Consider the following 25,051-nt stretch of genomic DNA (forward strand, 5'->3'; position numbering starts at 1 on the left):
TAACACGTAAACCCCAACAGGAACTGTCTCATTCTTCACATCCTCCCCTTTACTCCTGACCAGTTTGACTGGGCACACTTGGCTCCAATGCCTTTTATTCGTTTCTGCAGTTCACAGCTCATATCAGAGGGCTATGGTTTGCTACCACTCGGGGTGTTAAGAAAATAACTTGCTGCAAAAGATCCAGAAGAGCCAGAACAATCTTGCAAAAGGAGGACAAATTTGGAAGACCGACACTTGCCGATTTCAAAACTTACAACAAAATTATGGTAATCAAGCTACTGTATAGCACAGGGAACTATATCCAATCTCCTGGGATAAACCATCATAGAAAAGAACATAAAAAAGAATGTATATATGTGTATGACTGAGTCACTTTGCTGTACAGCAGAAATTAACACTATTGTAAATCAACTGTACATCAATTAAAAAAAAAGACATTGTGTGGTACTGGCATAAGGACAGATGTATCGATCAACAGAAGAGAACTGAGAGTTAAGCGATAAACTCATACATTTAGGGTCAACTGGGTTTCAACAAGGGTGTCGAGACCATTCAATGGGGAAAATATAGTCTCTTCAACAAATGGGGTTGGGACAACTGTGTAACAACATGCGAAAGAACGAATTTGGACCCTTATCTCACACCCTCTACAAAAATTAACTCAAAATGGATTAAGGACCTAAATGGAAGAACTACCTTACTAAATGTATACACGTATATATTTATATAAATAAAACTATACTTATTAACTATAAAACTCACAGAAGAAAATATAGGGATAAATCTTTGTGACCTTGGATTAGGCAGTGGTTTCTTAGATACGTCACCAAAAGCACAAGCAAAGAAAACATTGGACTTTGAGAAAATTTAAAACTTTTATGCTTCAAAGGAAACCATGAAGAAAATCAAAAGAAAACATACAGAACGTGAGAAACTATTTGCAAATCGGGCTCTAGTAAAATTACTACAATTCAACAACAGAAAGACAAATAACTCAATTTAAAAGTGGGCAAAATATTGGAGTAGACATTTCTCCAAAGAAGATATACAAATGGCCAATAAGCACACGAAAAGATGCTCAAAATCATCTGTCATTAGGGAAATGCGAATCAAAACCACAATGAGATGCAACTTCACACACACTAGGATGACTAGGTAACTGAAAGGCAGGTAACTACAAGTTTTGGTGTGGATGTGGAGAAATCAGAACCCTCACCCATGGCTGGTGGGAATGTAAAATACTGTCACCTGTTTGGAAAAGAGTCTGGCAGGTCCTCAAAAAGTTCAACATAGAGTTACTCTATGACCCAGCAATGACCCACTCTATGACTCTATGACCCACTCTTAGGTATATACGTAAGAAACTGAAAACATAACCACACAAAAACGTGAATGTTCATAGCAGTGTTAATAGCCAAAAAGTGAAAACAATGCAAATAGCCACCAACTGATTAATGCATAAAAAACTGTGATCTGTCCACAGTGGAGTATTATTTAGCCACAAAAAGAAATGAAATACTCATACATGATACTACACGGAGGAACCTTGAAAACATGCTAAGTGAAGGAGAAGACACAGAGGCTACACATTGTATGATTCCATTTTTATGAACTGCCCAGAAGAAGCACGTTGATAGAGACAGAAAGCAAATTAGTGGTGGTCAGGGGATGCAGGGGAGGGGGGCACGGGGGTGATTGCTGGTGGGTATGGGGTTTCTTTTGGGGAGGTGTTGAAAATGTCCTGAAATTAGCTAGTGGTGAAGGCTGCACAAGTTTGTGAATTCGCTTAAAATCACTGAATTGTACATTTTTTTAAAAAAGGGTGAACTTTATGGTATGTGAATTCTATCTCAATTAAAAAAAACCAAAACCTTGCCAACAAAGGTAGTGTATTTCATTGAATCCTGGACACCACCGATTTTAAGACAGACTGATTTCAGAGTCATTAAAATGAGAATGAAGTGTGTGTCTCAGAATCTATGAAATACGGTAATTCATAAAGAGCAGTTCCCAGAGGCCTCTGTCACAGCCACAGGAGTGCATCACAGGGCCACCGCTCTTTGAAAGAGGGAGCAATTCCTGTGTGTTAAAAAAGGGTCTCACCTATATTAACGCATATATGTGGAACCTAGAGAAATGGCACAGACGAACCGGTTTGCAGCGCAGAAATAGGGACACAAATGTAGACAACAAACGTATGGATACCAAGGGGGGAAAGTGGCGGGGGAGGGGTGGTGCTGTGATGAACTGGGAGATTGGGATTGACATGTATACACTAATATATATAAAATGGATAACTAATAGGAACCTGCTGTATACAAAAATAAATAAAATTAAATTAAAATAAAGGTCTCACCAAATATTGGGCTGGCCAAAAAGTTCGTTTAGGTTTTCCCCGAACTTTTTGGCCAACCCAATAGCGTCACAAATCCTGTTGACTCCATAAGGGAGACTGTCTAAAAGGTCTTATCACTGCGTTCCCACTTTTAAAAAAAACTCAACCAAAGTGACTTTTAACCCGTCATCGCTCAATCTGTGACTCTCCAGTGAAACTCTTTTCTGTGCAGAGGACAGGTTGCAGCGAGCCACCAAGCTGGCCCCCTGCCCAGGGTCACCCAGTCGGGTGAGGGCACAGCTGCGCCGTGGGGCTCCTAGTAACACAGACACAACCACAGAGACACCAGCACGCCCCCCACCCCCCGCAGGTACCGAGATGCACACACTGCCCCACAGGGAGAGTAAGCGAAGATCTGGGGCAGCAGACAGACAGAAGGGCCCCCAGGACCCAAGACTGGGCAGGGGCAGACAGGACACCCTGTTGGCAAGGCCTGTCCCAACGCTGTTCACCAGGTTTGCCCACACCAGCCCCATCGATGGGCCGGCCCGCGGCCACTCACCGTGCACTTGTGGGGCTTCTCGCCCGTGTGTCTGCGCATGTGCACCACCAGCATGTACTGCGCCTTGAAGGGCTTCTGCTCCCGCGTGCAGGCCTGCCAGCGACACACGAACTCCTTCTTCTCCCCGTGGATGTGCTCGTTGTTGATGTGCTGCCGGGAAGAAGCCCACGGGGAAGGGTGAGCCCGTCCACCCACCCCTCCAGACCCCACCTGGTCTATGCAGACCAGCCGCCGCATGGGCCAGCATCCAGGTGCCGGCCACGCCTCCTCGTGAGTTATCTGGGCTGCATCTTCCAATTAGTCATCAAAGTGACCCTCCATGATGGTCAAAGACACCAGTCTGGGCTCTAGGCTCTGGTCTATGGAGAACTGATGGTTATGATGATACTTCCAGGCTGCAAACAGTAGGCACTCATTAGCTGCGGCGGGGCAGACATGCACACAGTGGGGGCACGAGCAGCCGCTCCCAAGCTTGTCCCTATGGCTCCAGAAATTTTTAAATAATATTTTTGTTTCTCTTTTAGGCCACGAGGCTTGTGGGATCTTAGCTCCCCGACCAGGGGTTGAAGCCTGGCCCCGGCAGTGAGAGCACCGAGCCCTAACCACCGGACCGCCAGGGAGGTCCCTAACATTCTTATCGTAACAGAAACATAAATGCATCCTCGTCTCTCTTTTTGACAGTGACCCATGAGATGACAGCTTTGTCCCCTTTTCACAAAAGCCCAGGTTGTGAAAGTAGCCTGCCCAGGAGGGAGCTAGAGTCTAACCCTGACCGTGTGCCCTGGGCAGTGTGTGATGCTGCCCGGGGGACAAAACGGCCCAGGAAGGCAAGGCGGGACAGCCCAAGACATCCAGCTGATCCTGCAGTGGTGGGGGGGGCCCTCGGTGCTCGGAGCGGGGGGGCATCCCGGGCGCAGCTGGGAAGTGCATGGCCAGAAAGCCTTCCCTGGACGAGTGGGCCTCAGACCCACCCCAGCCAGCACTGCCCTGGGTCAGGAGCATGGGGAGAATTTTTCTCTTTCTCTCAGCCCCTGCACCCACACCTTCTGGCCTCTGCCCTGGGCCCATCACCTGTGCGCCCCCCGGGGGCAGTTTCTCCCTTTGATGGGCAGCAACAGGCCACGGAGGTTTTCTGTCACAGGTAGCAAAGCAAGCCGCCCTGAGTGGGACATTTGGTTTTGTTACTTGCTTTCATGATTTAACTGAAGGCTGCAGTCCTCACTGGAGCAGGGCTCTTACTACTTCTGAGCTTTGGGATGTGTTGATACGTGGGTGGGGCCTCAGGACCTTTATGTCCTTAATCTTTCAGGTTGTCTGTTTAACTGGGGAGTGGGAATGGTGGCATCTCTGCCACCATATCTGGACCCACACTGTCCCATTTGGTGGCCATTCTCCGCTTGTGGCTGTTGCACCCCTGAAAGGTGGTTGCTCCCGACCAGGATGGGCTGTAAGTATAAACCACACACCTGTTTCAAAGACTGAGAATGAAAAAAGGATGTAAAATATCTCAATAATTTTGTGATATATTGACTGCATGCAGAAAGGATAATATTAGGTATTTTGGGTTAAACAAAATATTGATACATGAATCCAATTAATTTTACCTGTTTCCTTTCACTCTGCTTAAACGTGCCCCTAGCTAATGTAAGACTACCTGTGGGGCTGGCACTGGGGCTGGCGGTGTCTTTCTATTGCACGGCGCTTCTGTAGACCTTTGCAACCTACAAGGCTGTGCCGGAGCTGAGCATCTGGGGTCCAGCAGCATCTTCTCCCCGCAGGACAGAAAACCGCTGGGCCCTCGCGCCCTGGGTGACAGGCTGGACCATCATGCATCCAAATGCCGACATCAGAGCAAGCAAAATCTATGGCGCTTTGAACTTCCAGGGAAATCTTACTATATTAGCCTCACTTTCCATTTTGAAAGCCTTTCAAATGATAAAAATGCTTCCTGACAATACCTTTCATTTTTTTCTTATTGGTTTGCTTAGCAACAAATTGTTAATAATTGACTAGGGGCTCCAGTTCGCATGCGTGCCCAGGCCATCCATCTTCCCAGGGAGCAGAGAGAGAGACGGAGCTGAGCAGACCAGCCTGCTCCCCACACCCCAACACAGGAACCTGCTCCTTTCAGGGCCAGGTGCAGACAGTCACCCACAGCCCCAGGACCCAGGCAGGAGCCTGCAGCTGGAGCCCTTCTTCCCACGTCTGGAGCCCCTGCCTTTACTTGAGGAATCCCCTCCCCACTCTTTAGGGCTGACCACTCCTTCCTGGGCATCTTTTACATCCTCCCCTCCACCTCTCTGCCTGCAACCCCTCCGGCTCCAGATCTTCTTTTATCCCCCTTTCATCTATCTGATTTGTCCCAAAGCTCACAGCTCCAGTGGCCCCTACTCCACCTCAAGACTTGTTTAACCCAAAGAGGTGTTAATATCTTGCAGGCGCTGGCTGGCTGAACTAATCTTATTTCCCTCTTTGCATTGGCGGCCAGGAAGCTCCAAAAAAAAAAAAAAGATATGTATGTGAACTCTAGCTCAGAGCACTTGGTTGAAAAATTATGTTTGAGTCCCAGGAGGATGAGATAAGACCATGCTTTACAGGCTTGACGTCAGCAGCAATGGGTTTGCTGAGAAATTCCAGTCCCCTGGGTGAAAATTGGGGGAGAAAAACCTCAACACCAAAGAAACCTACAGTCTTTGAGAGCAAGCCCACAAGAAAAGGAAGCAGGGGGAGTGGGTGGTGTCTTAAATGTTGATTTCACAGAGCTAGGGAGGACGTGGCTCTTGTGGGATGGCTCCTGGGTGTGACCAGCGTGTGTGTGTGTGTGTGTGTGTGTGCGCGCGTGCGCGTGTGTGTGTGAACAGAAGCCATCCGGAGGATTCACGCTCAACTCTGGACAATGCTTGTCTTTGGTGGTGAGAAAGGAGAGGGTAGAGGGATTTTTACTCTACATTTTATATACTTCCATAGTGCTCAATTTGATTATAAAGAGAACATGTTTATATAATACTTACATAATTTTTAAAATATTAAAAAAATGTCAGGTAGCTAACTCAGTTTTACAATTAAATTGGTTAAAATGTAAGAGAGTTGCCGAGTGGGGATCTACCCAGCATTTGAGCTTCCAGCTTGGTGTAGATTCATCTTTATAGACACTCACTCACCAAGGAGTGTGTGTTGGGGTTGGGGGAGGTTTATCTTGACTTTAAGTTCTTTTCTGGACGGAGAAGAGGGAACCACTCGGGGCCGGCCTGGGGAACAGGGAGGAGAAGCCAGGAGGGAATACCCGTGTACGGAGGGTTGCTCTCTGCTAAGTGCTTATGCTGGTATCATGGTCAACCTTCACTCCTCTGTAGAGTGGGCTTCACCTCTATTTACAGGAGAAAAAACCCGAGGCTCACAGAGGTTCAGTCACTTGTTCAGAACCACTTGGCTAGCTGTGGTGGAGCCAGGTTGGAAGCCAGGCACCTCCTACCTTGAGCTCCTGTTCCTGCTGTTTGCACTGCATGAGTGAGCCCACAGTGGCTGCTGTTGTAGAAAGTTTACAGGCAGACCCTGAAGGGCACACCCAGCTCCCACGGCCTTCTCTGATCTCCTGATCCGTCAGTACCCAGGCATCATACAGCAGTCCCCTCCCTGTATGGGTATAAACACCCAGCTGCACCCACGTACACTGGGTATCTGTGCATGGTCTCCAAGAGGAAATGACCAACTCCTCCCTCCATGGGAGAAACTTCTTTCAGGTTTCAGGGTCAGGTTTGTTGTTATCTTGTGGATGCTGGCTGGCTTACCTAATCTTACTTCCTTCTTTGCATTGGCTGCCAGGAAGCTCCAGAAAAAAATAAAAATAAAAGAAGACCAAGCTCAGAGCACTTGGTTTTTTTTTTTTTTTTTTGCAGTATGCGGGCCTCTCACTGCTGTGGCCTCTCCCATTGCGGAGCATAGGCTCCGGACGCACAGGCTCAGTGGCCATGGCTCACGGGCCCAGCCGCTCCACGGCATGTGAGATCCTCCCAGACCGGGGCACGAACCTGCGTCCCCTGCATTGGCAGGCGGACTCTCAACCACTGCACCACCAGGGAAGCCCTGAGCACTTGGTTTTTAATACTACCTTTACTTTGGGCTTCATTTTATTGTTTCTTTCCTTCTAATTTTCCATTATTTTTGTTAATCTCTTGTACTACATACGTATTTATAAGTCCCCTTTTAGAAACAAGCACGGCCTCCGTAAGTAATCACGCCTTCCACCCGCGCAGGAGGTGGCCCAGGCATCTCCGGGGCCCCTTCTCTCTAGTCGGGGCCTGGGCTGGGCCGCTCGGGGGCTTACATGCACCAGCTGCTCCTGGGTGTCGTACTCCTTGGTGCAGCCCTCCCAGCGGCAGCTGGTCTCGTAGATGACCACCTCAGCCTCTTGTTTACAGTCATCCCGGTCCAGGTCCTCCTTGAGGTCAGCCAGCTGCTCCTGGGGTGGGGGTGCAGAGCACACACACATGAGCCACATTCAGCCACCTGGCCCCAAGGAAAGGTCACTATCAGCCCCGTGAAGGCTGTGCTGAGGACCCGTGGGCTGGTCTAGGCGGGGCCACGCCCGTGCTCACATGCACATCACACGCATGAACACACAAGCATGCACACATGCTGGCTGGCCCTCAACACGGAGTCCCATCAGTCCTGGGTCAACGGCCATGGCAAGGAGAACAGGAGACAGGAGGGCAGTGACTTTTGCGTATCTGGTGGGGTTTCCCTGGGGAGAGCTGGGGCAGGCCCCACAGGCTCAGGGGGGCGGCAGGCATTTGTATTTAGAGTGTGTGCGGGGTCAGCTCCTGTCTGGAGGCAAGAGGAAACTCCACACGCATTGGCCTGGCCTCACCCTCTACTGTCCCCTCCTCCCAAGGGCACACATGGCACTCACATACTTTCCCAGCATCGGGCTTCCCTGTGACAGCCCTAAAATGTGGGTGTTTGTATTCTGGTATGACAGCTGGGCACCCTGACGTTCCAGCAGATGCCGACCGGCTCCCTCCAGGACACAGTGAGTTTGTGGCCGCCCACATCTGGGCTCATGTCTCCCAGCCACGATGGGGCCCATGTATGCCCGTTTCAAGGTAAAGGAAAGGCCCCTGAGATGGGCCTTCCATTGATCACAGGCACCCGAAATTCCTTTCAAAGAGGACAAAGGCTTTTCTTCCCGAACCAGCAACAGACTGAGGGTCAACCCCACAAGGCCCCCCATCCCAGCTGATGCCAACAGAGCTGGCCGGGGGCAGCTTCCAAGCCGGGCACACAGGACAGGCTGAGTGGTATCAGGAGCGGGGACACGGGGAGAGGCATAGATGGCCAGGCTGGGAAGAAGGCCCGGCGAGGCCCTCCAGAGCAGGCTGAGGCCTCCCCAGTATCCCCTAGCCTGTGGGTCGGGCTCAGAGCAAAGCCAGGCAAAGGGGCAGACGTTAGGGGGACCTGCTTTACTTCTAAACTATTTGTAAAATGGCAGGAATGTCTGTCTTTCAGAAGAGCCTCTGGGGAAAGCATTTATAGCTCAGGCTAAGGGGAGACAGACACCCTCTCCCCAGAGACAGGCACCGCAGTTCCCAAAGGCTACAGGGGCTCAATGAAGCGGAGGCTGCAGCCTCCATCTCAGCCTCCCTCCTGAAGTTGAGTCCATTTCTCGGAGCAGAAACTGGCCTCGTGACCCACCCCCCGTGGCCGGTGCAGACTTGCACCCCAGACTGGCTTTCCACTGGGGCTGCAGAGGGCTCTCCAGGAGGTGGGTTCTGAGTGTCGTCTCCCAGAGCACCTTACAATTAATGCCCGTGTTCTGGAAAAGGAAAATGACGTGTTGTCCAGTAAGTCCCCGGGCAGTACTGGGTCCACATTAAAAGGAGGGGCAGGAATGCCTCTTTCCCGCATCTCTAGCCGTCTAGCCCTGGGAGGGCTGGGGCCTCCTAATGCCTCTGCACTTGCAGAAAATCTGGAAATAGACGTATTACTCCTCAAGCTGCCTGCCCTGCTTATTTCAGAGAAGACAGGAAGAAGCTGCCACATGGACGTGATCCGAGGAGAGTGCAGGGGCAGGGGGTGGGCCTGGGCCTCCAGCCAAGCAGCACCCCAGCCCAGGAACCTGAGGGCGGAAGCTGAGAAGGGATCCGTTCTGTTGCATTTGCTGCCAAGAGAAAGCAAGCCCGTCCACCTTGCAAATGAGTCAGGGAGCCAAGGAGTCAGGTCAGAGTCAGGACACTAAGTGACACGGTGACAACCTCCGCATGATAAACGTCTGTCCTTCCATGACACGAGGTAGGAGCGGAGCTGGGCAGGAGGGTGGGCTCTGCGCAGCCCCCCGGGTTGAGGGGGCTGGGCGGGGGACTCCCTGGCACTGGGCGCCTCCCCGCAGCCCTGGCCCCACGGCTCCAGTGAGTTTATCTCCCGTGGACACTCACCGTCCTCATCAATTTCAACAGCCCCTGATGATGGCCAGCCACGTGGAAACCATGCATCACGCAGAGATGCTCTGGTGTCAGTGAGGGGAGAAGAATTTGTCACCAACCTCTCTGTTTGCCTGACAATAACAGAACCCAATATTTCATAAAACTTAAGTGCCTGGAGCACGCCCTATGGTTTACAGGTTTGATAAAGGATGGTCCGGCAGATGTAGGGGAGACGGGGACCAGAGGCCCCGAGGACCCGTGGTGTCATAGCTGTGGATTCCGTAGTAATGGGTGGAGACCAGGCTGCCACGAGAGGCCTGCCCCAGAGGTCAGCATGCATGCCGTCCCCTCCCCTGGAGCTGGGGCTGTGTGCCTGTTGGCTTGGTGTTGGAATAAGTGGCAGGATCTCCAAAGAAAGACACATGCACTAGGGTCTCAGCCCCACAACAGGCTCATTCTGGGCTGCGGATGCTCTGTTCCTTGCCTTCCCGCCAGCAACTGTCCCCCCTCCCCTCCCAGGCACTGTAACACTCACCGCCTCAAATGTGCGTTGAGTCCTTAGAAAATATTCTCTCTCAGCCACTGCGCACCAGGCCCTAGGCAAACCCGGTGACGCAGAGCCAAAGCAGGCACTGTGCCCGAAGTGCCACCTCTCCAAAGGTTACTGTGCAGTGCAGGAGACAAAGTGACCTAGAAGCTGGGTGGTGGTGGTGGTGGTGGTGTCTGGGCACATGTGAGTCCTACTATTCAGGGAATAGGGTGGGGTTCAGATTTCCAGGGAGAGGGCGCAGACGCAGGGGGCCTGAGCCATTCAGGGGCCGTGAGCAACTCAGTTGGCCTGGGGCTTGTGCTGCAGGGACAGACAGCTGCAGCCCTCCCTCCCTCCCCCCTCCCCCCTCCCCCTCAGGTAGGCATTTGATGAGCACATGTGAGGTGTGTGCGGGGAGCTGGGGACACAGTTCTGGTCCTCCCTGAGCTTCCTGGCGTGCCTGCCCTGCCCTCTCTGGTCCACTCACTCACTCACTCATTCATTCATTCATGCAGGCTGCCGTCCATTACCCACTCTCAACAGGGTCACGGCCCCAAGGCAGCTGCCCCAGGAGACGAGGCCCGGCCCCAGTTCGAGCCCGGCCAGGACGGCCAGCAGGTTACCTGCGTCAGGGTCAGAGGCGAGGCTGGTCGCAGGCCCTCGGCCTCGGTCTTGACCTTGCTGCGCTTGTGAATGACGAGGGGGTTGACGCTGCTGCTGACGGCTGACTCGCTGCTCTGCTTGCTCTGGGAGAGGGGAACACAGGGGGGCACCCCAAAGTTCTGCTTGGGCTTTACCCTGGACCCTCCGCACTAGGCCGTCCAGGCCAACACTTGTGTTTGCAGTTTCAGAAACTGAGTCACTGCACAGCTTGGTCCTCTGGCCTGGGGCACAGCCCGGGGAGCCCAGGGCCGGGCCCACCAGCACCCTCCTCCCTACCACGCAGCTCCCCCCCCACAATGGAGATGGAGCAGAGACCCTCTCTTTGAGAAATGCTGGGGACCCCGCGCCCGACTCAGCGGCCTCAACTTCTCAGCCCTCCCAGGCAGGGGCGGCTCTGGGTCTGAGGACAACAGGGCCGGCCAGTCCAGCGAGCGGGACAGAAGAGCTTGGTTCCTCAGGACAAGCGGGTTAGAGTTGCGGTGTCAGGGGATGTGACAAAAGCCGACAGCCACCGTCTGGGGGAGGTGCTAGGTGGCCGCCTGGAGCCCTGGGGAGAACTTTCTAGAAGAGGGCCACTCCTAGACCGCACGGCCTCTGGTCTTTCCTCCCCAGCACGTGGTCACCTCTGCCCTGCCAGCTGGGTGGCCTGGGCAGCTGCTTCACCTCAAGGATGGTCATCGTGAGCGCTAACCAGGATCCAGGTGGACCCAGGCTCAGTGACCCAATACCGGTGGCAGCCCCACTCTGCAGGGGTGTGAGCTCAGGCTGAAAGAGCTTTCAGGTAAGTCAGGGTTCAAAACACGATCTGATTCTGAGGCCTGCGCCCTTCCTACTATCTGATACTGTCTCTAGGACTCCAACTGCATTTTCTCATCTGCAAAACAGGACTTTGTTCATTCATCAAATGCTCATGGCACCGAGCATGCCCAGCGCTTGTGAGCCGGCCCGGGCATGTCAAAAGCCCGTTGGGAAGGTCGAATAAGATGGCCTTGGGTAAACTCATGCTCTCAAACTAAGCCGTACAATATTAATTACCTGTTTCAGCCATCCATGTTACATGCTGTGTATGAGGTCCCTGTATGATGCCTGACTGAATACTAGGGTTTCTCCATTTAGTCGTTATGCTTATTGGACAGTCAGCCAAAGAACTGAGGCTGGGTGCTGGCCCATGGTGAGCGAGGGCAGTGTGAGGACCCAGCCCTGGCCTCCTGACTGGGGATCCAGCCTGAGGCCCGTTTGATCACGTGGCCTCTGCCCAGAGGTACGGTGCCAGCCAGACCCGTGCCCAGAGTCCTTCCACATGTTCCTGGCATGAGATGGCCATGATTGGCCTTTGCTCGGTGCAGATGAGTGCCTGGTGGCCCCCCGCCCCCCACCCCCACCTACCTGGTTGGCATCACTCAGACAGTTGCTGCTGCTACTGAGCTGCGTGGACGTGGCATTGATGGAGGTGAAGGCCATGGGCTGCTGGGCCAGGAAGGTGGGCGAGGGCTGGATCAGGGGTGGCGTGTGTCCGAAGGCCGAGCCCAGGCCCCGCTGCTGGCTCAGGATCTGCTGGTAGGCCACGGGGTTGATGGGGTGGGGGAAGGTGAAGGCCGGGCTGCAGAGAAGGGCAGACAAGGTGATGGAGAGGGGTGGGGTGAGGTGGGGGCAGGACTCTGTGAGGCTCACGCTTCCTGGACAGACAGGACACTGCCCGGAGATCTGGATGGGCACGCTGCTGACTGCCCCGTCACCGTGGCTTTTCCCACTCAAGCACCCGTGGCTCCCCACTGCCGGCTGTCTCAGGCCTCCACTTCTGTGCGTAGCCCCCAGGCCCTGCCCCAGGACGCAGCCTCTGTCCCTGGCCCTTCACTGCTCTGTCGCCTGAGATGCGCCCCTGCATCGCTGATGCTGACTATTTGAACCCCGTTCTAATGCCCCCTCGTCCAGGAAGTGTGTCCCGAGCCCTCCGGTTCCCACGGTCCTCTGTCTTCTGAGCTCTACCACGCCACCTGCATGCAGGCCACTCTTTCCAGAACAGGACACTGAGGGAGAAATGGTGCCCTCCGAGGCTAAGCCACAGAAGATGCCGGGGCTTCCTCCTTGCTCTCTGGGGTCACTCCCTCTGGGGGTGGGGGAGGGGGAGCCAGCCACCATGTTGTGAGGACGCTCAAGCAGCATGTGGAGGGGCTCCCGTGAAGAGCAACTAGAGCTTGTGCCAACAGGCCCAAGGGCCAGCCATCCTGAAAACAGACATCCAGGCCCAGTCAAGTCTCCAGGTGACCACGGCCCTGGCCGACATCTGGACTGCAGCCTCGTGAGAGACCTGAAGCTACGCCAGTCTCATGCTCCTGACCCTTGGAAATGCTGCGAGAGGCTAACTGCTTACTGTTTGATACTGCGGGGTTTTTTTTTGTTTTTGTTTTTTTTGTCACATAGCAAAAGATAACTGATATAATTGTTATCATCCCTTATCTCCGGGTCCTTGGGCTGAGCTCTCTTGGCATTCCTAAGCTCCTCTAACCCTGGCCTCTTTCAGGAGGGCCAGTGTAAGGACATGGGTTTCAGCCAAGCTGGCTGGGGTCTGAGTCCTCTGAACAGTCAAGGGCTGCACAGAGGGGACGGGGCGGGAGGTGATGGTGAGGTCTGCGTGTGCTGTGACCACAGAGCGAGACGTCTGCCGGCCCAGAGACGTGCAGGCCAAGCCAGTGTCAGAGCTGCAGCAGTCCAGTGCTGGTCAGTGACACTGCTGAAACACTAGGAAAGTCCCCTTTGACTTCATGATGGAATTTTTCACGACAGGCCCGATAAGGGTTACTAAAAAATCATTTGGTGGGTGAAAAAGAGGCCCATGAAGATGCACCCAAATGTTGGCATGTTTCAATGTCATCACTACTGGTTTTGAATTCCTAGAATATTCGCAAGTAGACTGACTTACAAGTCCTATAAACAACAAGGTCCTACTGTAGAGCACAGGGAGCTCGATTCCATATCCTGTGATAAACCATGTGGAAAAGAATATGAAAAAGAATGTATATACGTGTATAACTGAGTCCCTTTGCTGTACAGCAGAAACTAACACGACACTGTAGATCAACTATATTTCAATTAAAAAAAACACCAAAAACAAGTCCTGTGTTTCTCCCGGGATGCCAGTGTGGACCCTCTCCACTGGGCCCCAGCCTGGCCCCGGCTCGCGGGCTAGGCTCACCTGAGAGTGCCGGCCGACAGGTGCCCGTAGGAGCCGCTGGCAGCCGAGCTGCTTCTCGAGTTGTTGATATAGGCCACCAGCGAGTTGGGCGAGGTCCGGATCATGCGCTGCAGGTCAAGGCTGGCATCCGAGAGCGGGGAGATGGACAGCGCCCGCTTGCGGCTCAGGCGGGGCGTCACCCGGGGGCTGGAGAAACGCGACACTGCAGGACAGCCAAGCCAAGGCGCGTCAGCAGGACCGCACTTGTGGGGGTGATGTGACGGGGGAAGGGGACTGGGGGGGGACAGTCTGATGGGCACTGCGGATCTGCCCCTGTCCAGCTGGCGGCTCTGGGGCACAGGCCTCTCTCGGCCTCAGTTTGCTCATCTGTATGATGGGCCTGGTCCACACCTGGTGTGCTGAGGATCTGTGTTAGTGCCTGTCCTGCTAGGCACACAGAGGCCGAGACCGGGTCCAGCAACGCCTGAGGCACAACAGCCAAGTCACAAACCGTAGGTGACCTGCTTGGTGGCCTCTCACATAGGGAACCCACCAGTGAAGCCAGCAGCGGGCCAAGAAGCACGGCCCGGCCAGCGCCCAGCAGCCCCTCTGCCCCTTCCGGACCCTCCCAGGGGCAGCCACCAGACTGGTCTCTCATCCTCAGCTTAGCGTTGCCTGTTTTGCGTATTTGCCTATTACATAAATGGAATTATCAATGCTTTTTCTCAAACAGCTTCTTTTGTCCAACATTATCGGTGAGGTTTCTCCACGCAGCTGTGTGTGGCAGGAACCAGCGCCTTTTTTATTGCTGTAGAGCATCCCAGCGGGTGACTTTTCCACAGGAAGGAGAGGGAAAAGAGCCACGTGCTCCAGGGTCGCGGATCACGTTGCGACCAGGATCGCCCCAAAATGCCCTGAATGGACGTTCGCCAAGCAGAGGCCCTAGACTCCTGGCCGGTCTGGGGTGGGGAGGACAGAGGATGCCATGGCAAAAGGCAGCCTGGCAGCACGCAGACGGCTCTCCAACACCGAGGTCCTTCCCTTCTGGAGTCGCCTGGGCCTCGGGGACCTGTTGCCTTAAACATGCATGCACGCACGCACACGCCTGGTGCCCTACCCAACTGCCTGTGGGTGCGCTCTCCCCCTCCCCATACATACACACGGAGCTGCAGGGAGGGAGGAGGGCCTGCCCCCAGACCGGGCTCCCCGCTCCTCAGGACCAGGGGCCCCAGACCGCTCCTCCCGACAGCCCCTCCTCTCCCAACCAGGGTTCTGGTCTCCCCTCTGGGCACACAGCAGCCGAGAAATGGTGTGACCACATCGCTGGACAGGAATCCACATGCCAAGGTTCCCACCCCGTCCAGACCCTCCTTGGGCCCGTTTCCTCTTTGTAAAGGGTCCCCAAGTGCCGACCTGCAGGGCTGTGCTGAAGAGCGCCTCGGCACCCACACCTGCACTCAGCGGTTCCCGGGCTCGTGATGCCCGCCTTTCTCCCTCCTGCCTGCTCAGCCCTGCCCAGACCCCATAGGTCCCCTCCTCCAGGGAGACGCAGGATGTCCTGGCTGCGGGGTTGTGAGTCAGTGTGCTGTCTCCACCACTGCAGGAGAACTGAGGGCAGGAGTGATACCCTGTGACTCTCTGGGCCCGCATTCCCAGGACCAACCGACCCCCTAGAAAGCCCACTACCACCACCAGAAGCAGCCTCGGTCGAGCCCCTGCCCACTGCCCCCTGCCCTGGGGGTCAACCACGCCCAGCCCTCCCCCGACCCCATCCTCGGCTGGAAAATCTGGGAAGCCCCTTTAAGACTGGGCCACCAGAATCCTCCGGCTGGAAGGGGATTCTGGGGTCTTCTTTCCTAACCATCTCCTTTGTGGATGAAGGATGCTGGGTCCAAGACCAGCTGCCCCGGGTGGGTACCCTGTACGTATGTCTGTACAAGTGCACGCGTGTAATCATAGACTTTGTTTTCAACCGGAAAGGATGAAGCACTTGTAGGAAAGCTCCCAGCTGGGAGAAAAAGTTGAGTTACTCAGGGTATTCTTTTCCTTGAACATCTTTGTTTTTGGCCTGCCGTTGATTCTGTTGGGTTCTGAGGCCTGGGGCTTACAGATCTTTTAGCAAGCAGAGCTATGGTGGGTTCACGGAAGGTGCTCCCATTCGGTGAACACCAGCTCATTCTGCCCCGCAGAGGGGCCTGGGAGCATGGCTGGCACCCAGGCCAGCAGGTGACACACTCAGGCCGTGTCACCACCTTTGTCTTGCGGTGGGAAGGACCCCAGCCCACACGCCTAGGGACACAATGTCGCACAACCTCATTCTGCCTCACAGGGTCCGACGGAGCAGCCCCTCCCCAGCCAGCGCTTGGGCTGTGCTGCAGACACGACCACCCTTCTGAACAAGCATCCCGGACCACAGAGATGTGCCCTGGCCCATGAGCAACTAGAGACGGCGTGTGTCCCTTTGGTGTGGTGTTTGGATAAGTCCCTGCTTCTGAATTCTGGTGCACAGAATAACCCAGCGACAGCCACCCCTTAGTGACATTCAGACCCACTGTTGCAATGAACGGCCATCACTGCCCCCCGAAATGCAAACCCAGCTGTGCAGATAAGAAAACGAGGCTTGGGGACGTCAGCGACTTGCTCAAGGGCAGGATTTGAACCAAGGTCCAAAGAAGCCCTGCTGTGTGGTTTTTCTCTGTCCTGAGTGTACCTTCAGAGAGGTGGGGAGAGGCAGGGCCAGGAAGACGCTCTCAGCACAAACAGCTTTTAAATCCTCACTTTAGCGGCTCTGATAGTGAACTTCCTGACAGCCAGCTGCCTACCTGGCCTCCTGCGTCTGAAGGGCAACCACAGTTCAGCCCAGCCCTACCTCCTGTAGGGCTGGGCTCGGCGGGCGCCCGCCACCCATAGAGCAGCAGAGCGGGGGACCCGGGAGTTGGTCTGACACCCCCCCCCCCACCTCCTTCACAGTTGCATCTCCCACTTCCACCAGCCCAGCCCCCCACTTGCTTGGGGCATCCCGGGGCCCTTAGTTAACTGCTGTCTGATACACATTCCTCACTGCGGCCAAATCAGATCATGTCTTTGCATTTGCCCACCCCAAACCTTTCCAGAGCTCCCACTGCTATTAGGAAAAAGGCACAAGTCCTCAGTGTGGCTTACCCGGTGGCTCCGTGGGTGCCCCTGACTCCCTCTCCAGCCTCCTGCACAGGGCCTTTGCACATACTGCTTCTTCTGTCTGCAGTGCTCTGCGCTCAGCAGGGTCACCACTTTCCCCAGGAAACCATCGCTAACATCCTGGAGTTGGGCAGGTCCCCCGGGACACTCTCAGGGCACCACGGTCCCCTCTCTGTGGATAGGTGCGGCTCAGGGGAGTTCATACCTGCTTGTGTATGTCTGGTTGCTTCTGTTTCTCCCGCCTCTGTGAACTAGGGACTCGGTCACCCTGCTCACCGTTATATCCCAGCACTGGGATCCGGCTGGCTCGGTGGTGAGTCCAACCGGAGATGCCAAAAGCCGGGCGTGGGGCAGAGGCGTGGTGTGTCAAGGGGCAGTGGACGCTCAGCCACCCAAAGTCAGTATTTACTGAGTGCCCCGCGGATGCTCGGGGCTGTTCTAAGCATTTTCAAGTATAAAGCCATTTAATCTTCACAACTGTCTTATAAAGAAGGAACCATTATGAGCCTCATCTTACAAAGGAGAAGACAAGTAGCTTGGCCAAGGCCACGCGGCCGGGGGAAGTAGAGAATGATTGGAAAGCAGGCAGGTGGACACCAGAACCGCCGCCGCACTGCCTCTGCTCAGGTGGGGAGGGTAGCTATCAGGGGAGGTCTCTCCTGGGTGCAGGGGCCCAGGACGGGGACACACACACACACACACACACACCCCAGTGGGGGCACACAGACAGCCTGACACTTACTGGCTGCCCTGGGGTGCATTGCTCAGCCTGCTGAGCCTCTCTTTGCCCATCTGCAAATGGGGGCAGCATGGTAGGTGTGTCCTGAGTACACAGGGGCAGCACCATGGACAGTGCCTCGAACCCAGCAGATCTTCCAGAATGAAACTGTGAATGAACACGGCTTCCCTTAGGGGCCAGGAGGACTCTTTGGTGAGCAGGGTGAGCTGAGAGCTAATCATGGAGAAAAGGACAGCAAATCTAGAGAAGACGACTGAGCCACAGTGGAGGACATCTGTCCCTAAACACTCATCCGCCTACCCAGGTGTCCTCCAAGCTTCTTAATTCTTATCTACTGAGTTCACTCCTTGTTCGTCCTCACTTTAAAGGCAACTCTGAGATATAAAAGTGAACCTTCTAAAAGACTCCTGTTACTTATGAACTGTGTGGTAAATGGGAAAATACAAGATGGGGGGTAGATGTAATATCATACAAAGTAAGAAATACACACACATCTTTGCAATGCACTCAAAAAAAGATTTTGCTACTAATATTTGGATTCCCACCCTCTCGTGCGCCCCTAACAAGATGAAACAGGCCAGATCTGACAGTGATATTCATCTCTGTTATTCCCTCCCCTCAAGGGAAATATGTTTATTAATGCGCCTCTTCCCTTGATAAATTACTAAATAGAAAGAAAAGCCTGGCACTCATTTCCTGTGGCTTCTCCTGTGATTTATGACCAGGATTGGCAGACGCGTCATGTCCATTCATCTGTGGATGCCCCCTTTCTGAGAGCCGACAGCCGCTGGGTGACCAGCCACCTGCCTGCCCTCACCTGGGCAAACGCCAGACGCCACCTGACCTGGATGCTGTTTTGTCCGCTAGTTCTTTCTTTTGCTCCTTCGCGCGTTAGTTCACACACCCACCAGGCCCTCCTGCAGCAGCCTGTTTGCCAGGCACAGGCCTTGATGCTGGGGGAGCTGCAAGCAAGGATGCTCAGCCCCGTCTCCTGGAGCTCAGCATCTTGGTGGGAGGTGACAGTGGTACCTGTGGCTCTGGGCAGGATTGCTAGACACCACCAAAGCAGGGTTACCCCAGGTTACCCCAGACTGCTCGTGGGGGCGGGGGAATCTCTTGCCCTGGGATAGTTGGAAAGGGCAGGAGATACAGAAACAGGCCCGGGACCCGGGCAGACGCAGGTTCTGACCCTGCCTGCCAGCTCTAACTGGGTATCTTTGGGCGAGTTGCTGGACCTCTCTGGGCTGTTTCCTCACCCAGAAGATGGGCCCAGAGCGCCCACCTCAGGGTCACTACAGACTACCGAGCAGCGTAGCGCCCACCATTCCGGATGGGCCTCCTGTGGGCCCGGGGCCGGGACGCGCCTTCCCCGGGGCCGGCAGGGCACAGCCTCGTGGCAGGGCTTGTGCGCCCTGACCCCCACTGCTTAGGGAGCATTCCTGCACGGCCCAGCCCCTCGCCCGGACTTTCTGGACTCACTAAGGAGATGCTCTAAGGAAATCCAGCCTGAGGACTGGACCTGGCCCACACTTGGCTGTTCACACCCGCTCTTGCGCGGGAGTAGAAAGCACCAAGGCTCTGGAGCCCAGAGGCGTGGGGCTGAGGCCTACAAGCACATTTCCCAGGCCTATGATGGAGACAAAGCAACTTAGGGCTCTGGGCTCGAGGCTGCTCACCTGGAAAGTGACTTCATGACGCGTGTCTCACGAGACTCTGGGCTGGCTTGCCAGATGAGCCGGACACACCATCTGGCCTGAGCCTGCCCTCAGCACCCTGCCCCCCGTGTCCCTCCTGTCGGCAGGCTGGGTGCGGACGCCCTCCCAGAAGGGGGCCTCTGGCAGCCCCTCCGTCAGCTCCCCTGCCTCTCAGTGGCGTGATCGGTGTAACTGGTTCCTGAGACCTCCCCGGACCCGCAGGCAGCATAAGGAACGGGTGTCAGAACGGAGGTGACATCCGAGTGAAATGAGTGTCAATACGACAATAAAATACACAGCTCGTAGGAAATATGGGCTGTAAGCAGACGTTTCACTCGGAAACATTTCAAGCTCCTCAGCGTGGTGGGGCGTGGGGTGGCGGCTGCGGCTCCGCCGTTAAATCACCAATACTCAACGGCATCACGCGAGAAAATTCCATTTTAGGGCCCCAGTGACAAGCAGCGACCTCCCTACTGTCTAGAGGACCACTAGGCAGAATAACCTCGGACTCCCGGACTGGTTATCTATCACCTTCCAAAGCCACATCACTCCTCACTCTTCTGGCTATAAATCAGCCTCCTTAAAGAACAGGGGCAATGGGCCTTCACTGACCACCTGGAGGCCAGGAGGCTCCCGGGAGAGGGAGGGCGGCTTCTGCTGGAGATGCCCCTTGTCCCGCCCACAGCCCGGCCCTGTGCTCTGCGGGGGATGGAGGGCTTGGCTTTTCCATTCAGCACGAACCCCTCCAACTCCAGCCTTGCCGCTAAGGCTGTGGCATCTTCCCCAGCGTAGGACACACACACGACCCAAAGGAGATTGTTTAGGCATCACGGAGACACAGACGGGGACATCTTCCCCAGATATTATGGGGTTTCCCACTTCAGAAAAAAAAATAAAGTTCTATTTTAAGGTGAGTCTGTTAAAAATATAAGACTAAATAAGTTATCGTGTAGGTGGCACTTGGCTAAGGTAAAACTGCTGGTGGTTTGCCAGCGGGTGGGCTGGGGACACTGCTCTGCCGGATGTGGACCTGGGTGGCCTTCCTGACACCCTCTCCCCAGGCCTCCTCACAGCCGGGTGCCCCTGGTCTCCACACCCCAGCTTGACACTCATCACCCCTGGGATGTTCTCTCCCCCATGGCTCTGCCTCCTCTTGGAATGTGAAGTGCAGGTGCTGAGGAAACAGGCTGAGTAGGCGGGGCGGCCTCGGGACAGGAAGCTTCCACAGAGCAGGCCCCCTGGGGCACCGCCAGAGCGGGGCTTGGAATGCTCTGTTGCTAGCACCTGGCACCATGCCTGGCACGTAGTAGGTGCTCAGTAAATACCCTCATTCATGAATGAATGAGGAGAGTGAGTGTGCGTGTGTATGCTGTGTGCGTGTTTACGGTGTGGGTGTGTATGTGGTATGTAGGTAGGGTGTGTGTGTGTGCACGAAAAAGAGAGAGCGAAGAGACACACACACGGAGTCTCCCCAACTCCGCACAAACTCTCAGGGCCCCTGCACGGGCAGAGAGCTTACGTGTCCCCATCATGTTTATGGGCAGCTTCCTCACGTGAACACACATGTCCTCAGAGCCTCAGGGCCCTTTCCCAGGTGGTCCCATGAGCCCCGCTGCCCGGGCCCCAGGCCTGCACACCTTTCCCTGTGAGAGTCTGAGCACAAAGAAACTTGACTGGAAGACCCACTCACACCTCCGTGGGGTGGACAGAGGCTTCCCGGGAGCATCTCTCCCCAGACCCGTGCAGCTGGGACCAGCCGAAAACACCAGAGCTGGTGGGCTTCCCAGTTCCCACGGTTCACAGGAGGGGAGGGGCCAGGGACCCCCCCCACCCCACACCCAGAGGCAGATCTGGGCTCAGCCGGGCGCAGGCCTGGGCCCGAGTCTCTCGGGGCCACGTAGGCATCGGAGCTGCGCAGAAATGCCTAAAACTTTAAATAGCGGACGCAAAAGTTCTGGCTGAAACTGGTTTGGAAAAAAACTAAGTAACGGCAAATACAGGAATTCATGCTGGACTTCACTCTGATTTCCTTGGAGGTAAGTGATGGGAACAAAGGAAAAGAAACCACCCGTTCCTGATGTTCACAGGGGTTTGTGAAAATCCCCGGGTCACCACCAACCCCCATCTCAGCCCGAGAAACCCATGTGTCCGTCCAAACCAAGGCTGGAGGTGGTGAAGCTCCACTCTGCGCCTGAAGCCCATCACACCCTCAAGACCAAGGCAAAGACAGGATGTCGGGGGCTGTGCTGAATTCATCAGGGCGGCTCCCACGCCCACTGGTGAGCCCACTTCCTCAAGACCGCCCGACCCCCGTGTCTCAGATGCTCAGCCCAGATGCTGCCAAACGCCGAGCGCCCCAGAGCAAAGCTGCCTGTCCCCTTCCAGGCTCCCTGCAGGCCGACAGCTGCTGGCCTCGCACAGTCTCTTCGGATTCGTTTGCATGTTTCTACCCCAGGTTCTTTTGTGACTGCTGCTCCCTCCCTCCCTCCCCCCACAAACACAGAGCCCTGCTCCTTGGCAGGTGCTCCTGGACCTGTGGGGCTCTGGGTTTGTGAAGACAGAGGGCCAGCCAGTTACAGCTGGGGCCCCTCGGGTCCCGCAGGTGGGCGGAGGGAGATGCAGAGCCCAAGGGGAGCTGATGCGGGTGGTGGCCCGGGAGAAGTGCTGGCTGACCTGAGTCCTGGGACCCGGTGCAGGACGGAACGAGGCCAGCCTGCGGGGATGGTGGACAGGTGCAGGGGCGCAGATGGGGAGAGACAGGCTGGAGGGAAGGCTGCTGGCCATGTGGTAGAGTCTGGGTTTCACCCCGAGGGTGATGGGAGGGGCGGAGGGAGGCTGAGCTGGGAGCTGGCTGGCACAGGACTGGACGGCCAGCGGGGGTGCTGCGAAGGCAGACTTGGCAGGTCTCGGGTGGGCTGGCCTGGGGGGGTGGGCTGGTGGTGAGGAAAAGGTGTCCAGGAGGAGGTGTGGCATGGGGCCCAAACATGGGGTGGACGGTGGTGCCGACAATCGGCAGACAAAACCCTGCAGAAGGTGGTAGATTTGAAAGAGGGCAAGGATACCGGTGGAAAGAGATGGAAACCAGCACGCAGGCAGCACTGACTGTAAACCTGGCACCGAGCCACGCTCACACAGCATGCAGGGCATCACCGTCCAGGCCCCACCGGGTCCCAGCAGCACCAGCTGTCCCAGAGAGGACGCAGCTCAAGCTGGCGTGGCCTAGACCTGCCCGCAGCACCACCATCCCTGCAGCACGCTGGCTCCAGCCCAGCTGCTCTGCCCACTGGGCTCTCCCCGAGGCCATGGCTCACGGGGCCCCTCAGATGTGCTGTGCTGCCTGGGGCGGTGTGCATGAGGGAGAGCCCGTGATGCTGGTGACAGACGGAGCGGGGCCTGGAACCCTGACTTGAGGCCTGGGCAACTCCCTGGATGCTGGGAACCCCAGGGAGCCCATCTTACGGCAGGGACGGTAATTCTGGCCTCGGAAGGGGGCTGAGGGGAGTCACCCGGGGAGTGAGCATAAAGCCATGGCACACAGGCAGACCTCACCCGGATGCTCTCACACGTGCACACAGCGGGTGCTCACACGTGCTGACTCGGCCTCTCCCGCCCTCTGGGGACACCTGCCTGACCAGACCCCTCGGCCGTGGCTTCTCTGTGTCTGCCCAGATGGCCTGGTGCCACCCAGCCCAAGGCCTTGGAAGGCAGACATCGCCTGGGGAATCTGATGTTTGGACAATGGCAGCAACCTTTATGCCCTGTATTGTCGCTGTTGTCTGAGTAGCAAGCGCACGTGTCCTCCCCAGGGCCCTCCCGCTCCCTGTGGGGGGCACCTGCAGGGCTGTTATGGGGAGGAGAGACAAAAGCATGTAGATTTATGCACTCAGGGGGCCGAGAGGCCTCACTGCACCCCTACACTGTGTGCCCATCCTGGACGAAACACCATCCTGGGGAAGACACAGGGGCGAGACAGACCCAGGGACCAGATTCTGGTGGCATCATTTGGTCGTGCTGCGGGTTCCCTTCAGGGCAGGCTGAGGGTGACATGGGACAAAACCCACAGAGCTGGCATTGGGAGGACTGCCATGCTCCTCCCCAGTGACACTCCTGTGGGGGAGGGCAGGGAACGCTGCAGGGGAGTGGTGCTCAGGGACCACTTGAGGTGGCCCCTGTAAGTGTGAGGTGAGCAGGGCAGAGAGACGGTGAGACAGGTGGGACCTGGGACCCTTTGCCGCAGTGCTTGCACCTGGGCAAACATCTTCTTGAGCAACAAAGTACAGAGAATCTATAAGGGACTAAAAACAACTGGTGTATATGCGCAGTTGGGGCAAATTATGGACAAGAAGATACAGAAAGACCAAAAACCCAACTGCCACTTCTGAGGAGCCTGGAGCAAAAGCATGTCCTGCGCATGCCCCCTGCACTCAGCACCACCAAAGGGGTGGGCAGAGCACCTAAGCCACCCCTCCCCCGACACACCCCCATCCTCACCCCATATAAGGAACCAGCTCCCTTCCCCTGCCTTAGGGAGCGAATTGTTAGTTGTTTTCGCCCTCCCCCCACCCAGCTGCAGCAGGAGCCCCCATAAAGCCTCGCCTGAATTTCTTGTCTGGCCTCTAGTCAATTTCTGTTGATAGAGGAGGTCAAGAATCCTGGTTGGTCACAAGGAAAGGAGGGGAGGGAGGGGGCATCCAGAGGGACTTCCTGGAGGAGGTGAGATCTCAGCCAGGCCTTAGGAAAGGAGGGGCTTGGCTTTGATCCAGCCGATAAGGTGGAGTTGCAGTGGCTGGTGTGGACTGGACGCCCAGGGCGGAGGACTGGGGGACAGGAGGTGGCTGAGGGGTGCAGGGGCCCCCCCAAGTCTTGCAGCCCTGCCTGGCCCCACGGGACTGCCTGCAACCCAGCAGGTCTCCTGCAGGTCTCTGTCTACTCCCTGCCACCAGGGAGTGAAAAAGGGCTTGAGGAGGATAAATCTGCAGGAGCCGCCTGCCGGCCCCTCGCTGTGGCTTCCGGCCCTGCTGCCTGGCCTGGATCCCTGGGGGTCTCTGGGATGAGCTCCAGGACCGGCAGGTGGAGCAGCACTCACTGGGGAGGCGGCTCCATCTGACCCCAGGGGCTGGCTCGTGGTTAGGGTGCAGTTGCCCCTGTAAAAGCAGCTGTGAGGATGGCTGGGGGTGGGCGGGGGACTTGGTACCTCATGGGCACCAGGCACCTCTTCTCCCCAGAACGCCCGACTGGCCGCGCCCCCAAACGTGCCCAGCCTGCAGGCCCCGGCTCAGTTACTGACAACTCTGTTCTCCAACTACTCAGGCCTGAGGCCCCAGTGTTGTCCTCAATGCCCTTCTTCCTCCCTGATTCAACATCCCATCTAGGAACAAATCTTGTGGCTCTTCCTTCAAAATCCATCTGAAACATGACCGCTCCTCCCACCTCTGCCAGCTGGACGGCCTGCTTCCACCTTGCCCCTAAAGCTGTGCTCCGACCAGCAGCCAGAATGGAATTCCTTTTAAGAATAAGTCAGGTCTTGTATGCAGAAAATTATAAGACATTGCTGAAAGAAATTAAAGATGATACAAATAGATGGAGAGATATAACATGTTCTTGGATTGGAAGAATGAACATTGTGAAAATGCCTCTACTACCCAAAGCAATCTATAGATTCAATGCAATCTCTATCAAACTACCACTGGCATTTTTCACAGAACTAGAACAAAAAATTTCACAATTTGTATGGAAACACAAAAGACCCCGAATAGCC

General features: G+C 55.6%; 1 protein-coding gene across 1 annotated transcript in view; it reads right to left on the reverse strand.

The window, feature by feature from the left end:
• GLI2 (GLI family zinc finger 2) overlaps positions 1-25,051 on the reverse strand; it is a 183,716-nt gene that overhangs the window by 8,421 nt on the left and 150,244 nt on the right. Inside the window, exons 5-9 of the mRNA XM_060015748.1 lie at positions 13,705-13,906; positions 11,898-12,111; positions 10,472-10,594; positions 7,225-7,359; positions 2,901-3,050 (exon numbers count right to left, since the gene is read on the reverse strand). Coding sequence (XP_059871731.1) covers positions 2,901-3,050; positions 7,225-7,359; positions 10,472-10,594; positions 11,898-12,111; positions 13,705-13,906 — 824 coding nt within the window. The remainder of the gene's footprint in view (positions 1-2,900; positions 3,051-7,224; positions 7,360-10,471; positions 10,595-11,897; positions 12,112-13,704; positions 13,907-25,051) is intronic.

Source organism: Delphinus delphis, chromosome 7 (genome assembly GCF_949987515.2).
Source record: "Delphinus delphis chromosome 7, mDelDel1.2, whole genome shotgun sequence".
Lineage (NCBI taxonomy): Eukaryota > Metazoa > Chordata > Mammalia > Artiodactyla > Delphinidae > Delphinus > Delphinus delphis.